Genomic DNA, 15,693 nt, shown 5'->3' with positions numbered 1-15,693 from the left:
GCTCTTTTTAAATAAATAAATATATGTATATCTGTATATATATGTCAAACATGTTTTTCTATTACAATATTAAATCGACTTTGCGTTTGCACCCATACAATACGTACCGATGGTAATAGATGGTATGTCCCGACGACGTGTAGTGCCGCCCACGTGGTCACTTGACCTCCCTACGCCTCCGTATCTCTTAGTTAACCTTATCAACTCGATTCAACTCGACCTAACTGGTGCCGACTCACAGTTTGCTAGTGCGTAACTGGCGTATAGGCGACATACGGGCGTACATCTGTCTTTTTTTTTATTCTCTCATAATATCGTTAAATATGAATATATTTGATGCCGTAATGGATAATTATTAATTTGATACTCGATGGTGCTTTAGAATAAATTTGTATCGTTATTAATTAGACTTACTTACGCGCATAGACGTGAATCTTTTTAAATACATTGTACTTTAAGTAGTTTTATAGTAACAATTTATAGAGAAAGAAAAGAAATTATAATTTACTTTCAGATCTTTTGTCGCACGAAGATATCGAGCTAATTTGTTTGTCAAAGAATTCGCTTGAAAGTTATATTGCCCAGATATCATAGATTATCGTAGATATGCAAAATGCGGGGATCCCATTCGCGTGCGCCCTCGCGGGCGCGAAGACGCGAGCGTAGAGGGGTCGAAGGGTACGTATCGATCTAATAGTAATGAGCTCGATGCTGGTCGGAAGATTTTGAAATATACATTATGCGGGGATTATGGTTATGCATGCGGGAAAGGCGCTGAGAGTATTTTTCTTTTGATATACCCTTCGCACCCAGCGCGTCTTTGCGGAGCGACGGATGAGATTTGAATAAAAGTATCCGGCGTGCCGTGGCTTCGGCTCCGCTCCGCTCCGCTCCGCTCCGCGACTCGCTCCGCTGGGGCTTGATTCGCTAGCTACTTTTTACAACTGCGGCGCGTTCTCATTAAATATGTATAGATTCGCGCCCCGTGCGCGTTCCCCCAATTCTTCGTCTTCCCCCCTTCACTTACCCTGCCTTCGATGATATAACCGCATCAGCGATTACTAGAAACATATGTTTTAAAGATCACAAACAACCGAAGACATCGCGCCGCTACATATTGCTGCACTACTTTACTATAGTTCGGCCCTTTAACGTAAACGATCTGAAAGTGATTGTACACGAGACAAGACTAGTTTTGACGCGCATATATTTCATGAAAATAGCTGTTATACAAAACTGTCGAAACGTATTTTTATGTGAACATATAAATTACACGTCTGAAATCAACGACGAAAGTGTTGATTTCGCCAGCTACAGCCGTGCAAACAGCGCGTCGGGGATAACGACTTCTGATCTATGTACTCTAATCCTAGTCCATCCCCCCGGGTCTGCGTGACCCGGATTAAACTATAGGCTCGTATCGACATCAGTTTCTCAAGCAGCTACCGGTGTTCGAATACCAGTTAATCGCGGGAAGTGGTCTAGCGTAACCATTGATATTTTCACGCTGCCCGCGGCTAGCTGTAAACCTAACATTAGTCGCACAGTCGGTTTTAACGTGTTATCCAGGTAGCGGCTCGTATCGGAGCTGCAATTTCGCTTGTAGCTCGCTTAGATAAAGATACTATTAGGTAAGTGATAAATCAGCTCTTGTTTCACTATGTATGCCACACACGGCACAAAAAAATTCATGCTACCGTACTATTATGATAGCTGTCAACATTTTATCGAGGATCATTTATTAGAGATGTAGGTATAATGTATGCGGGGCTGTAATCGCGAACACATCTCTCTGCAATGTTAGCAATTCTTTATTAAGACGCAATATCGGCAGTGGTTTCATTTCTTCGCGGAACAAATGATCCGCAAGTTATCACCCTGAGAGTTCGACCCTTCCATTTAAAAAATGTAAATTCGTTAATGCAAGTAATGGGGGCGTGAAAATTTGTTCGCTCTCTCCCTGCAATTCTCTCTCTCTCTCTTTCTCTTTCTCTCCTCTCCCTTCCTCTCCCCTCCGATTCCGCGCGCCGCACCCTATTACCTGAGACTATTATCCAATACAAAAAATCAAATAAAGTATGCTAAGTTACGCTTCGAAGACTTTGGGGAGCTCGGAAACTGCCGAGGGGTCGTAGAAACATTTTTTTTACTCCGTTCCCCCATGTAGCGTCAACACCCAACTCGCCGACTACTCGGTGCCGTTTCTTCGTCGCCTATTAACTTCCAACAGGCTGTAACAATGAGACGTCGCCGAAACTTTTCTTGCGATTTATAGTTACGCCATCGACGCTCGCGGAAGGAGATTCTATACTTTGCAATTTGATCGCATCGATTGCCTCGATGAGGAATCGATTTTTCATTCCGAGAGAAATGTCAATGCACAATGTTCATATTCACGGAGAAGGCATTACGAGAATCTCGTCATTAAAAAGAAAAAGAGAAAAAATTTCATTTCCCCATCCTGTTTATTATCAGGAGCATTTTGCAAATCCAAAAGACAGATTATGTTCTGTGCATTAGTATATTTCCGTGATTTAATGATCGCAGCCGCGTTTAAAGGCTTCGAGGTTCGTGATGTTGCAAATTGCATAAGATCGAGTGTGAGCTGAACGTATACCGTTTGTGGCTCGTCCGACGAGCAGAACCGACGCGGTACGGCGGCGGTGGTGGCGGCGGTGGCGGTGGCGGCGGCGGCGGCGGCGGCGGCGGCGGCGGCGGCGGCGGCGGCGGCGGTATCAGTAGCCTGTTCTTATCCGCTGATCCGCATCTACATTATTAAACTTGATTGGAGGCCAGGCCAATTCCCGCGCGAAAACGACTTATTGCAGCGTGGCGTAGTGTGCCTCAACGTTAGACCATTATAGGAAAGTGCTGTTTAACGATTCGAAAAAAGCTCAAGATAAAGCTCGATAATCGAAGAACGTCGCAGTTTCGGAGCGATTACTGTATATTTTTTTTTTCCTTATAATTACCGCGAGATATAGTTTCGTAAACAAAATTATTACAAGCCTCAATAAGCAGCTTTCTTTTGAAACTATTGCTTATTGCAGCTGGTAATCGACGTGCTGTTAATTACCAACTGCAATAAACAAAACATTATAATTATTTTCTACGAACAACTAATGTGCGCACGATACACCCATTCAGGCGCGAGAATCGCCTTTAGGTATCTATCCCTCAGCATTAGTTGCATAAGATGTAATAAGTTTCACGTAATGCGAACGCAAAAAGATCTCGAGTCGACGCCTGGGAAACACAACACAAGAGAATCTGAAAAAGCGTCGTTTTACGCTTCAGGTAATATCATCGAATATAATGGAATGCGCGGCGATCGAGGGCTGTACGGTCAGTTTGCGGGACGGGATAAAATCTCCGAGCGTTGTGCAAGAAAATCGAGCAATCCGATCTCTCTCGCACATTGTTCTAACGAACGAAAAAGTCGGAACAAATCGCCGTCTTATCGACGACGAACGAACACGGACCGAATACACGTAATAAAATCGTCGAATGAAAACGCGCCGCTCCGCGCTCGCGTATCGTGCTCGCAGAGAAGATTCGGCGAGAAGAATAGGAATTGATTTTTCGAGTAAGCCGTAATTGCTTTCGAACCGAACGTGGCAGAGCATCGAGTGCCCGCGTTAAATGAAGTTCTCATAAAGAACCCGCGCGTGCGTCTGTATCACCATACTAAATTCCGCACCGCGAGCGGCCTTGATACACCAAGTGTATTGAAATAAAACGTATCAAAGTAGCGTGCAAGATGTCGGGGGCCCTCTCTTTTCTCAATGGGCGTTTTTCAAACTAATTAAAGTGGATATTAAATCACTTCTGCGCCACACACGCACGCACACACCCTCAGGATTCACTGATGTACGACCCATTAATTAACGTTTCCGATGCTATAGAATATCGCTTGACTCCGTACCCCCCTAAAAGATTTCCGAGATACCTTTCTGATTGCTAATCGTTACACGAATTTGCAAGAAGCACGAACGTACGTTGCTAGAGTAATACTTGTAAAATGCAACGTTGGTATAATTAGTTATACCTTCTGCATTTCGCTCGTCTCGACGAAATATTTGACGCGTAGTATTATTATCAAAGAATACACATTAAATCTGTAAACGTTCTCATAGCTAATAATCGTTCCGGAATTGCCGAGATAATAAACGTTGATGAGGCGAAAGAAAAGAAAGGAATGAAAAAAACGTCTAACGTCGAGAAGAATTCGCTAGCTAAAAAGGTTGAAAAAGATCAAAAGAACAATGCTGTCCTCGTGTGCTTTTTACATTGCACGAACGGGTTGCGTACGATCGATGCGCGACCCGATCATTACCGCGGGTGTATTATAAAATCTTGGATATTATCGTCTACGCGTTTCCCTCATCGCGTTTCTCTCCGATAACCGATCGACGCAGCGCTGCTACACGCGCAACACCATGTACCCGCCAAAAGATTGATTTTTAGGAATATTATTAAAAGTCGTACTTTTAAAAAAGAGGGCCGCGCTCGCAACGTCCTTTTGCGCTCGCACGAGCGAGCGAGCGCACGGTTGACGTCGCGCACGAGACGACGACGACGACGACGACGACGACGACGACGACGACGACGACGACGATGCGCGGTTATAGCGAGCGAGGAAGAAGCGAGGAAAGAGCAAGGAAGGAACGAGAGCCGCAGGCGAGTTGTATAATATGAACGCGCCGCGCCGGAGTTTCGGCAGGCTATAATCAATTCTGATTGCAGTCCAGCGGATCGCAGCGCGATCCACTGGCCGATAGCCGAGAAAAAAGTCAGCGCATCCAACTACCGGGCTGCACGGTGGTATAGCCGAAGAAGCAAGGGCGGACGAAGGGACAGAGATAAAGTAAGAATAAGGAGAGGAGAGTGCGGAGATACGCGAAAGAGACACGGACCGACGTCGCGGTTGGAGGGTAAGAGGGAAAGATAAAGGGGAACGGAGATACTGAGAGGGACAGGAAGAACGAAGGATCGGTGGGTGGTTGGAGGAGAGAAAATACGGGTAGAAACGGGTTTCGATACGGGCGGCTCGGGGGTGCGAATTAGTTTGCGTTGCAGTCGCGAAAGCGTTCGTCTACTAATCGGGCGAGGAAGCGAAACGAAATTGAGGCGATAAAAACGCAACCGAGTTATTTATCGACGCGTCCATGGGTCCCCCGAATCTGAGGCAAACATCGGCCGAGTATAGGGTCGCTGGACCCAAAGCTATTGCACCTATTGAATGTCCTTCTCGCGATGGCTTTCTCCGGCTCACGAGATCCATCAAATGCTCGTGATGTAACGCGCTGCATATAGAAGCTGCAGATTATCTCGTACGTACACAGAGAGAATTTGCGAGAACAACGATATCGCGCACTCGAATTAAGTGCCCTAGAGTCTCGCATGCGTAAGGGCTCCGTAAAGGGCAAAGACCTCGCGCTAAACTATGCACGCCTCTGGCCTCGGATCCGATTGGGATTAGAGGTCAGTCCCGTTTGAAGTTCGAGATATTTAAACCACTTCCGAGATGGAGATCTTTTTCAGATAAAATGAAGATGAAATAACGTGTATATCATAATTACGGTACGAGTATTACGGTCGTCGAAAGTCATTGCCCGATCTATCGAGAACACACATATACTTGGGACGGTGCCGTCGTCCATCCTCTCGATCGCGAATTATAAATTCTGGAAAGATGCGCGCGATAAGATTGTTGCCGACGAAAAAGAAAAAAAAGGCAGCGGTCCATCGGTGGCGGATATGTAATGTGCGAGTAACTCCAGCAACAACCTTGACTCGCCGCAAGCCATACTCGCGCGCTTCTTATAATCCCTTGTGTTCGCGCGCGTCCGGCCCCATTAGTAGTTGGCTGACCCATCATTCAATAACGCTCTCAATGTCTGTGCGACCGTGTCTCCGTGTCTTCGGACACACACGTATGCGCGACACGGCGATAATTAGACCGAATTTCCGTGCGGGAACGAACGCGGAAAGCAAAAATTTCTCGAGTCACGTAAATTCTTTCATTTGTTTCGCACATCGAATTATATATACCTATTTTTAAAATTTGTCTCTCTCTCTCTTTCTTGGCATTTCTCGACATATTACGATTAATTATACAACACATCGAAATATTTTTATGAGATCTTAACGATAAATCTCTCTTCGTTATCTTCGCTTCTTCACTTATGGAGCGAAATTTTAATACAATCTTATATCGTACGTGCAGATAACTGTGTGTGGATAAATGTTAGTATATCTGGGTAGTCTGCCAATCTTGAGACGAGTGTCACTGAGACATTGCATATATATATATACGTTCTGAATACACGAATTGATCCGAGTGTTTATGTCTACGAGCGAGAATAATTAGTATCAGAATTATACGCATCGAGTTGCGATATTAATATTATCATCTATAGAAACTATACCATGCACACACATTTTGCAACAATAGATTCTTTGTCTACTAAGTAATACTGACTGATAATTTTCTCGTAAATAATAACACTTGTATTAATTTTTAGTTGACGTCAACCCTGTACCCTACACCCGGGCGGCGATACGAAAACAGGCAGACGACCTGTCTAATTAATGAGCAGCATTGACTAAGAGACACTCGTCTTCTTGCCGAAAAAAGGTAAGGCTTCTTGCTTGAAGCACAGTAGCTTCTAAAGAATCAATGCAAATATCGCGGTCTTTTGTGGCAAACGATTCGGAACGGCCGCTAACGCTCGACTTGACAAGCAAACGCTACTTCTTATTCATATCGACGCGAATCGGTGTCAAATGCTCCGCGAGTTTTCGTTAAATTATCATTTCTGTGGTGCGACAACCGTTTTACCAGCATTCCTCGAACGAACAGGCGCGAGGTGAAAAGATGATTTCTATAGACAAACGCACGAGTCATCGAGCGGAATATTCACCATAACCAAAAATTTTACGTTTAAAAATTCGTAAGCTCGTATTCTTCCGTCCAAAAATTAAGATTCACTGTTTGATTGATTTTATTCGCGTAACGTCGCTCGTGACATAACCGGTCAATGAATCATGCTGGAGCTATCACCTATCAGTTTCCGCGGAGGAAATAGAAGAGAATAAAAAATAGCAGAGAGTTAAAATCATAGCGATCAAAACACTGTACTTCTCGAGCGGCATCGTATCGAAACGACGATATGTCAGTGTCATTCGCGCTGTCACGGCGTTACATACTAGGTGTTCAGAAATAAAGATCCTGAAACCGAGACCAGAGCTTCCATTTACAAAATAATAAAACTGAATAAATTATGAAATAATTTTAATTATTTTTACATGAGTCTTGTGTCTTCGTTATATTTATCGTTATTCGAAGAGAAATATCATGTATATCTCGAAGAAAGGAACGACGCGATGTCCATGAAACATTTTCTAAAATAACGAAGAAATCTTTCAGTTCGTCTCTTTTCTGGCAAAAAATCATTTAATTCAGCTAGACTTTTCTTTGTATGCCACGGATTTCGGGACACCCTTTAGAGGTTTTCCTCGTTACGATGACTGGCGTAATTATACGTTTTATAAATACAGAGCGACAGACGTTCCTACTAGTTGCTCCGACATCGAAAGCACGACGGGCAGGATAATTGATAGCGGAATGCTAATAACTCGTACGAGGCAGGCATTATAATAAGTTTTTTGCCGGGCGTGTGCCTCGCGTCTAGCGCATTCTCACTCCCCTCGCGATGCACCGCGGGTGTTCTTTCCGGTACTTATTAGCACGTAATTTGCTTAGTCTCGGCGTTGATACGACTAGCTATCACGTTGACACATTGTATCTGTAAAAGCTTTTATTTCTTCTTGTTAGCTAGAGATACGTATCTTCACTTACCAAAGGAATATAGCTGCAGTTTATAATATACACATATATACTTTACGTACAAGATTAATAATAATAAGTATTTTAACACTTGTACATCGCAAGGACTAAAGCAAACATCTCTCGAACAAAATCAGTTATCGTCGCCAATCGCTATCAAATGCTCACGAGTCTCGACTGATTTGACATCGTGTTAGATCTCTCACGTAGAGATAATCCGAAGAAAAATATATGTTTATATAAATGTACGACTGTAAACGCGCAATCGAAAATGCGGACGCGAATTCAGCCGGACGTATATGTGTTTCGTATTTTCCCCGGGCAGATTAGTAGTTACGAAATGAAAAAATCTTAATACAATTTGCCGGGATATTAAGCACACGAAGAGTATAATTACAAGAACTGTTCTTACGCGTTGCTTTCCTCCGAGCGATTATACATCGCGGCGTACGGGCATGGAGAGTGTTAATAATTACAGCAGACGATGGAGAGCGTGTATGTATTCGTATTAAGAAAGAACGATACCGCGGTGTTTTTGAAATAAAGGCTCCGATATCGCACATCTCGTTCCATAAAAATTACGTGTTTATTATGCATATATGTATAATGTAATTTTTTTTTACGCAAAGTAATTTCTAAAATATTTCTTCGTAAGATTGTAGTCCAAGAAGAACGATTTGATTTTGCAAATTATAATCTGCAATAAACGTGAACCCGCGTCTCAATCGGGATATTAACAGAATACTCACATAGATTAAAAAATATCTAGTACTTTTCCAAGTATTTGCTTGAAATGGGTAAATATGGGAGTACTTCCCCAACGAAGAAATATTGACTAGGCAAACAACTGAGGCTAAGACAAGCGACCTCTCCATTTGCCGGTGCATCTAGACTGGGCGACGGTAGATGCGACGGCGTCAGGCTTTGCGGTAATATAGTTTACGTCTTTCTAGTTCTTTCTATTTTCTACGAAGGCTACTCTCAACTCTCTCTCTCTCTCTCTCTCCTTTTTTTTGCATAAAAGAAACGCAAAGCCGTAAGACTCGAAAGAATTAATATGCTTCTTTGATTAAAATTTAATTAGAGCTACAACTAGTTCGCAGATTTGAATGTGTGTTCAATGAAGGACACACGAGTTCATTCTATAAATTATTGAAGTCTGTATTATTTGTAAGAACAATATACACCCTGCATATGCCTCGTTTTACTAAATTCATCTCGAGATCTTTGGCGATAATTGGAATTAAACATTTCAAAGACCCCCTCTTTTCGGGATGAAAAAAAAGCGCGCGTCTTGTACCAACCTGGTAGGGAAATAGGGGAATCCCTGATGGACGTGTAGATCCATGGGCATCGCGGGATGAGCGGGACCATGATGCGCCGCGGCTGGCACGTACTCACCACCCGCCGACATGGGGGGCTGCATCATACCCGCGGCGGCAGCCGCGTGGTGACCCGCGAACATGGCCCCCCAATGGAAACCAGGTGCGCCCGGCATCGCCGACGGATGCTCCAATTCGAGGGCACGATGACTTCCGCCGGCACCACCGACGATACCACCCCCGGCTGCGCCTCCGGCACTTCCGCCTCCGCGGTGCATCCGCCACCCTTCCACCACGAATGTCGATGGTACTTCCGTCGTCTCGGTCAGTCGCGCACTCTCTTTTTCTCTTATTCTTTCTCTCTTTCTCTTTCTCTCTCTATCTTCCTCTTCCTCTCTCTTTCTTTCTCTCCGATAATTCACTCAACCGCTACTGCTCACTTGCACACTGTGCGCGTGTCACTCGCACCCCTAACCCGCACCTGTGCCCACACCGGTACTTGGACCCGCGCGGGTACTCGGATGCCGGCAGCCTTTTCCCGTCGACGGAAACCTGCCGAACGGGAGGGCTTGACGATCCGCAAACTCCTCGAGCACCGCACCATCGACCGGTACTTTATTCTCGCGGCACGCGGTACACCCGTAAACGCCGTGAACGCATGGGTACCGTCGCGGCGTGGCAGCTGGTGACTCCGAGAACGGCGGCAGCGGCGACGACGCGACGGAGAACGCGGCGGCGGCGGCGGCGGCGGCGCGACAGCGGATGCGGATGCTGCGGGGGAGACAGGTGTCCGCGCGGCCGTAGTGTATCCTCTGGTGAGCCGCTGCAGCCAGACGGACCCGAACAGTGGCGCAGCCTTTAGCTCGGCCATGAATGACGCGCCGTATTCCAAGTTACCTCGTGGAGGCGGAGCCTCAGCCTACTCTCGTCCGCGTGATACCTCCCGCCTCCATTCCCTCTCCGATCCTCTTTTCTCCCCCCGATCTCACTCCGGCCGCGACTTCACCCTCTCGCAACCACGTGCGCGCGCGTCCGAACGTGAGTACGCTATCCTCTCTCTCTTTCTCTCATTTCCTCCCTGTGTATCCCTCCACGAGTCTGTCGAGCTCGCTCAGCATTGGTATCACCGAGGATGCTTTCACTAACATGCATATAATATCTCGATACATTTATGTTAATCTAATTTATAAATTTGATACTCATTAGGTTCTCAGATATCTATAGCAGGTAGAGAGTGATTAGATGACAACAAACGAGAGATGATCATATACAATATATTCACGTTATACGTTCGGATTCCATCTCTGCTTGAGATGTTTGGCGAAAAGGGCAGAGCACTGGACTAGGCACTTACGGGAAGAAAAATGATATAGCGAGAATTAATATGCGACTTTGCCACGCGAGTTCACGGGTAGGAGAGAAACACCCTCGTTGACCACGCGCGGGGCGGACAAGCGCGTCGCGGATCGACGAAACCGTAAGAGACGCAAACTCGTTTTGGCGTAACACTTGTTGAGCCACTTTGCCCTCGCGACCGTCGACTAAACGCCTCTCTTAGTAGCCGTTTCATAAGCGACGAAAGATTTCGAGAATGATCTTTACTATTCGTGTACATTTATTTTCGCGCGAGAAAACTTTATGCAAAATCAGTCATTCCGTAGTACATTACTTGTCGCTACCGAATATCAATTTTTCATCAATGAAAAGATGAAGAACGATAATACATTACTATCATGAACGGTGCTCAATGATTGTTCGACTCGAGATACATTTTCCGTTTCCATTAACGAAGCAGGAGAAAGATTTAATATATTCCTTGTCGCGTTTAATTCTCAGCTCCTCGACAAATTATCGCACGACAACTGTGTTATTTCTTTCACTGGATATACAATACTTAGACAGCTTCGGAATTATTACTTCTAATCAGGGATTCGCCGCGCGAATGGTAAATAAAAGCGACGCTGTAACGCACACATTAAATCAGCCGGAGTTACGTCAGCCCCTCGAGCTGTAACCGGTCTACTACCATAAAAAATTTAATCAAAATGCCCTCTTGGTAATTTACAGCTCGCCCAGCGCTCAACCCTTGCCAGGCAAGGTGACTCTCCGACCAGTGGGTGGAGAGGCGATCTCGCTTGCTTAAGTAAGCCGAGTTGAAGTAGGGGTTGCAAGACGATAGAGAGGAAACAACCGAAAGTAAGAAGGGACGAATAAACCCCGTAGGAGTCATAGAGCGGCAGTAAGATGCGGCCCATTTGCTCGTTCGAGGCTCTTTTTCGTAAAAAATAATTCAGTCCTCGCTCGTTTGTCGTTTGCCGTCTGTCGCTTAGGGCTTGAAATGGCCAATAACAGAAATTTCAAGTTTGGCAGTTGGCTAAATCTTACAATTTGCTGCGAATTGTATTATAAAGAGCGTAACAATAAGAAAGAATAATATAATAAAATATTTGTATCTTGTTTATCGAATACGATTTTGCGTGTTATTATTTCATGAATTATTGAGTCATCAAGAATGGCTTGTTCGCACAATTTCGCGATTACGTTCCATCAATTAGCTTTATTTTCTATTTTTGCGGTATTATTTTAGATCGTATGATAATCAAGTCCGCTGACATATTCGTGCGCGTGCGACATTCGTTCGTAGAGAGCGGCGATGATAATTTACTTGCAACGCCGACTTATTGTTGTCAGCAAAGGGAAGGGAGAGGAAGGCAACGTCGTGCCATTAAGTAGATTCTCTTAAGCAGAAAAATTGTTCCGCGCTGGCCTACCACACGTGGGTACAGGTGTGAGTCGTAATAACATAGTGGATGTGCCCTTTAACCCCTAATATCCCTACCTTCGCACGGACTTCACTAAGGCCGCCGCAAACGGACGTAGGAACACGGCAATCATCGTACCTCTGTATCAATTGCAGGCGCATTATTATTGCGGATATACTTGGCAGTGCGCCGTATCATTGAACTTTCGGCAATACGCCGCGATCGCGAACGCTGTCATTGGCGACATACATTATGTTCGAATGATCGCAAAGCGTGCGCTTTTCTTGTCGTATAATAGGAGTCATTTTCAGGGATTTTCACACAGGATCAAAGACGTGGAGTATAAAAAAAATATATATATTCTCTGAACAAGAATTCAAAATTTATTTGAAATGTCTAAAATGTAGTATAATACTTTAAGTCGTGAAAAAAGTATCATTAATAATGTTCGGACGTTACTTTACAAACCGCACAGTGATTCGTTTTGATACAGTAAAGTGCAATGAAAATCTGAAAGTCGATGCACCGCAAGGTAATCGCACGGTGAGTTGAGCAAACCAATTTGGCGATTGTATCGAGATTGTATAAACGTAGCAACGTCTATATTATACTCAAGGAAAAACGATTTGAATCTCTGGTAATTGTAAAGTAACGCTATTTACGCGCTTCACTTTTGCGTGAGCAATATTCGAGAGAATGCTGAAAATGAAAAATTTTCTATTTGAGAAGTTAAGAAAAAATATTGCAGTTTGTTAAAAACTGCGACAGTCTTGTTGTCACTGACAATAAAATTTCAGTCGAGAATTGCAGAGATATCGATCTTCTTATCGAAGAAATTGATAAACTTGATGAGCTCACGAAACGTGAATAAAACATAATTATTAGCATATAATAAATTGCGTTCATCGCTTCCATTTGAGCGTCAAACACGATGTAGACAAGTAAATGAATACTAATTATTTGTAATCTTTATACGTATACCCTGTACTCTCAGTTGATATTTTTTGAATAGTGTCTCGCTCGTGTCTCAAGTAGAAGCGTTGCTACACATCTACATCCTAAGAATATTATGTATCGCTAATATATAATTTTAGCGGCTTTCTCAAAACCATCGTTTCTTATAGATGCAATTTCTGATATGTAACGATCAACTTTACCATTTTTGTGTTATTTTAATTAATATTTCAGTCATTTGATTCGATTGAAAGAAACGTCTTAAAAATGCATTAGTTTTCCAAGAGGTGAACGATGGTCTTTGAAGATACCGAATATCGTAATACTTTATTCGCACTTATCGAACTGAATGTTTTTCTTAAAATTCTTTTTTTTTGTAGAACATCGTGATAACCATACACAATTCTCTTTGATAATAATGAAAAGGATACATGCATATATACCTAATAATACGATATAGATGAATATAAATTCAGTAAAATGATAAGCGTGACACGATCGTTACGATATTACCACGTATTCCTTCAACCGCGTGCAGATAATAATAGAATAGGTATATTAAAGTAGCGTTTTGATTTCTCAGGTACTTTATACACGTTATTATATTTCATATAAGGCAGATTAAAAATTGTGTCGCGCTTTCGCGACACGAAAATAAAGTATACTTGAAAAGCGTTACTTAAAATAGTTATTGTTGCAATGAAAAGCATTGCCTTTTAATTCGCGAATTTTTTTTACGCTTTCTTATCTCGAGCAATATTTTCTGATGATGATATTTAATTCCCTCTTTCAGGTTCCAACAATACGAGACAAAAGATTTCAATAACATGCATTTTAAGTAACACGTTGCATAAAAAGTTCCGTGCGGTACTCTGTTATTTTATAACACTATAGTCGTATGAATGCAATATGCATAAGTCTCCATGTTAGATCGATGATTCTCTAAAGTAAGTGCAAAGTCACGCTTGATTATTGAGTTTCATTATCATTTTCGTTAAGTCAGAGATCTTCATTTCATCGAACAATTCCATAGTCATAATAACGATTGTCATATTAATATATTTTATCGAAAAGTATTCGATGCCATATTGACGTTCGTTCGTCTAATAACAGGCAATTAAATAATTGCCACTCTCTTACACGATGAATCGTAAGTACGTATGTACTTCATTATTGGATAACTATACAGTTATCCAATAAATTCTCACTGTATACTCGTTCTCGGTATATCTATTATTGGTGTTAAAATAATACCGAGCAAAAATTTTTTACGTTAATTACGTCTAACAAGAGATAATCAAATGATCCTGCGTTAAAAAGACGTAATTTGTAAACGTAGATGTAATAAAAAAAAATCAGTCACTTTCTTACCGCTAAATTCAATCAAAATTTTAATTAAATCCACCATGATTAGAAGAAAAAATAGCGAAACTAAGATACATTCCCAACCATGTTAGGCGGTAGGAACTATATCTCCGATTTGATATCTAATTACACTTTTGTGATAACAAAATAAGAGCTTTACTTAACACAGCTTCATTACGACATAATGAAAAACTGTATTACATTCCTGATAACATCAACGTCCGTTATAGCGAAGACGATAATCGTGGAAAGACTGAAATCGTATCTTCACTTTCAATTAAAACTACTTTCCTTTTCAATTTTCTTACACGCGTCGATCATAAAAAATTCACGCGAACATTCAGTTCGACATATTCTTCGTTACGCATTCCTCAATGATATTGTAACTTCCCTCACATTCGCGCGATCTTTCCAACATTCAATATATTTATTTGAGATAGTCGCCGTCGTTTATGATTTATTGATGCGACACAAGACGTACGCGAAAGTACTGTCTTTATCTTGTCAACTCTTTCTCTTTCTCTTTAATACTTTCAAGAAAGCATGGTATACTTTGTAATAAAGTACGTATAAGGCTTCCTTTTATCATTGTTTTCATCGATGCGACTGTGCATCGTATTTGAGAACTATACTCGGCTTACGCGAATTTCTCATCAAAGAGATATCGATACTGAATAGAACTCTATATCTCTATTTAGTGCAGCTTATCTCCCTATCGAGTCTAAGCATCACTGTAAATACTTTGATTTTTCAGGCAATCGTAACAATACTCTGCCTAATAAACATTTGCTACTCGTAGCACATGGTACTTACGTAAAAAAAAAAAAAGTGAGCTGTCAGCGACCATACTACCATTCATGCAGGTCGACGTACTACATTTTTCGCAATATAAAGTAAAAATTCACAAAAATGGATAGTGTAAAATGGCGATAATTTGATACAGTCATTCCAAAAAAAAAAAAAAAAGATACGTTTCGCTAATATTACTATTGCCCTGTGATATTTCTCGAGCATGATCTCGGGCGTGATATTTTACTATGGTATTATTTACAAAGAGTTCTATATCAAAACGACATCAAACTACCGTCACTTTACACAATTATTCTATCTATATATAGATTGTGACTATTTCTACGTAGTCCGCAAAATGCCAGATGGACTTACCGACGATGTCGCCTCTCTTATGAGAAGCTTAAGATCTGCACAAGCATGGATCGGAGTCGTTACGCTTACACAGTAAGCATCGTGCAAGTTGTAAGCTTTCAATGATTGACCATAAGGCATTTCTCGTTAGCAGCATTTCTCACATCATGTACAGTCGTGGACACATCGGTTGCAACACTTTTTTATAGGTTCTAATATATATTTAATATACATAATATATATATACTTTATAGATAACTAATATTTTGCAAATGCGAACCACGATGTACTATCT

General features: G+C 42.3%; 1 protein-coding gene and 1 long non-coding RNA gene across 2 annotated transcripts in view; one reads left to right on the top strand and one right to left on the bottom strand.

The window, feature by feature from the left end:
* Positions 1–9,452, bottom strand: part of LOC105456569 (protein trachealess) — a 75,776-nt gene extending 66,324 nt beyond the window's left edge. The window contains exon 1 of the mRNA XM_011700713.1: positions 9,157–9,452. Coding sequence (XP_011699015.1) covers positions 9,157–9,452 — 296 coding nt within the window. The remainder of the gene's footprint in view (positions 1–9,156) is intronic.
* LOC105456570 overlaps positions 1–15,693 on the top strand; it is a 50,534-nt gene that overhangs the window by 21,212 nt on the left and 13,629 nt on the right. The window contains exon 3 of the long non-coding RNA XR_975268.1: positions 6,528–6,640. This is a non-coding gene — a long non-coding RNA (uncharacterized LOC105456570). The remainder of the gene's footprint in view (positions 1–6,527; positions 6,641–15,693) is intronic.

Source organism: Wasmannia auropunctata, unplaced genomic scaffold (assembly GCF_000956235.1).
Source record: "Wasmannia auropunctata unplaced genomic scaffold, wasmannia.A_1.0 LD335634.1, whole genome shotgun sequence".
Lineage (NCBI taxonomy): Eukaryota > Metazoa > Arthropoda > Insecta > Hymenoptera > Formicidae > Wasmannia > Wasmannia auropunctata.
Note: the sequence above shows the minus strand (reverse complement) of the source record. Positions and strands in the feature narration are given on the sequence as shown.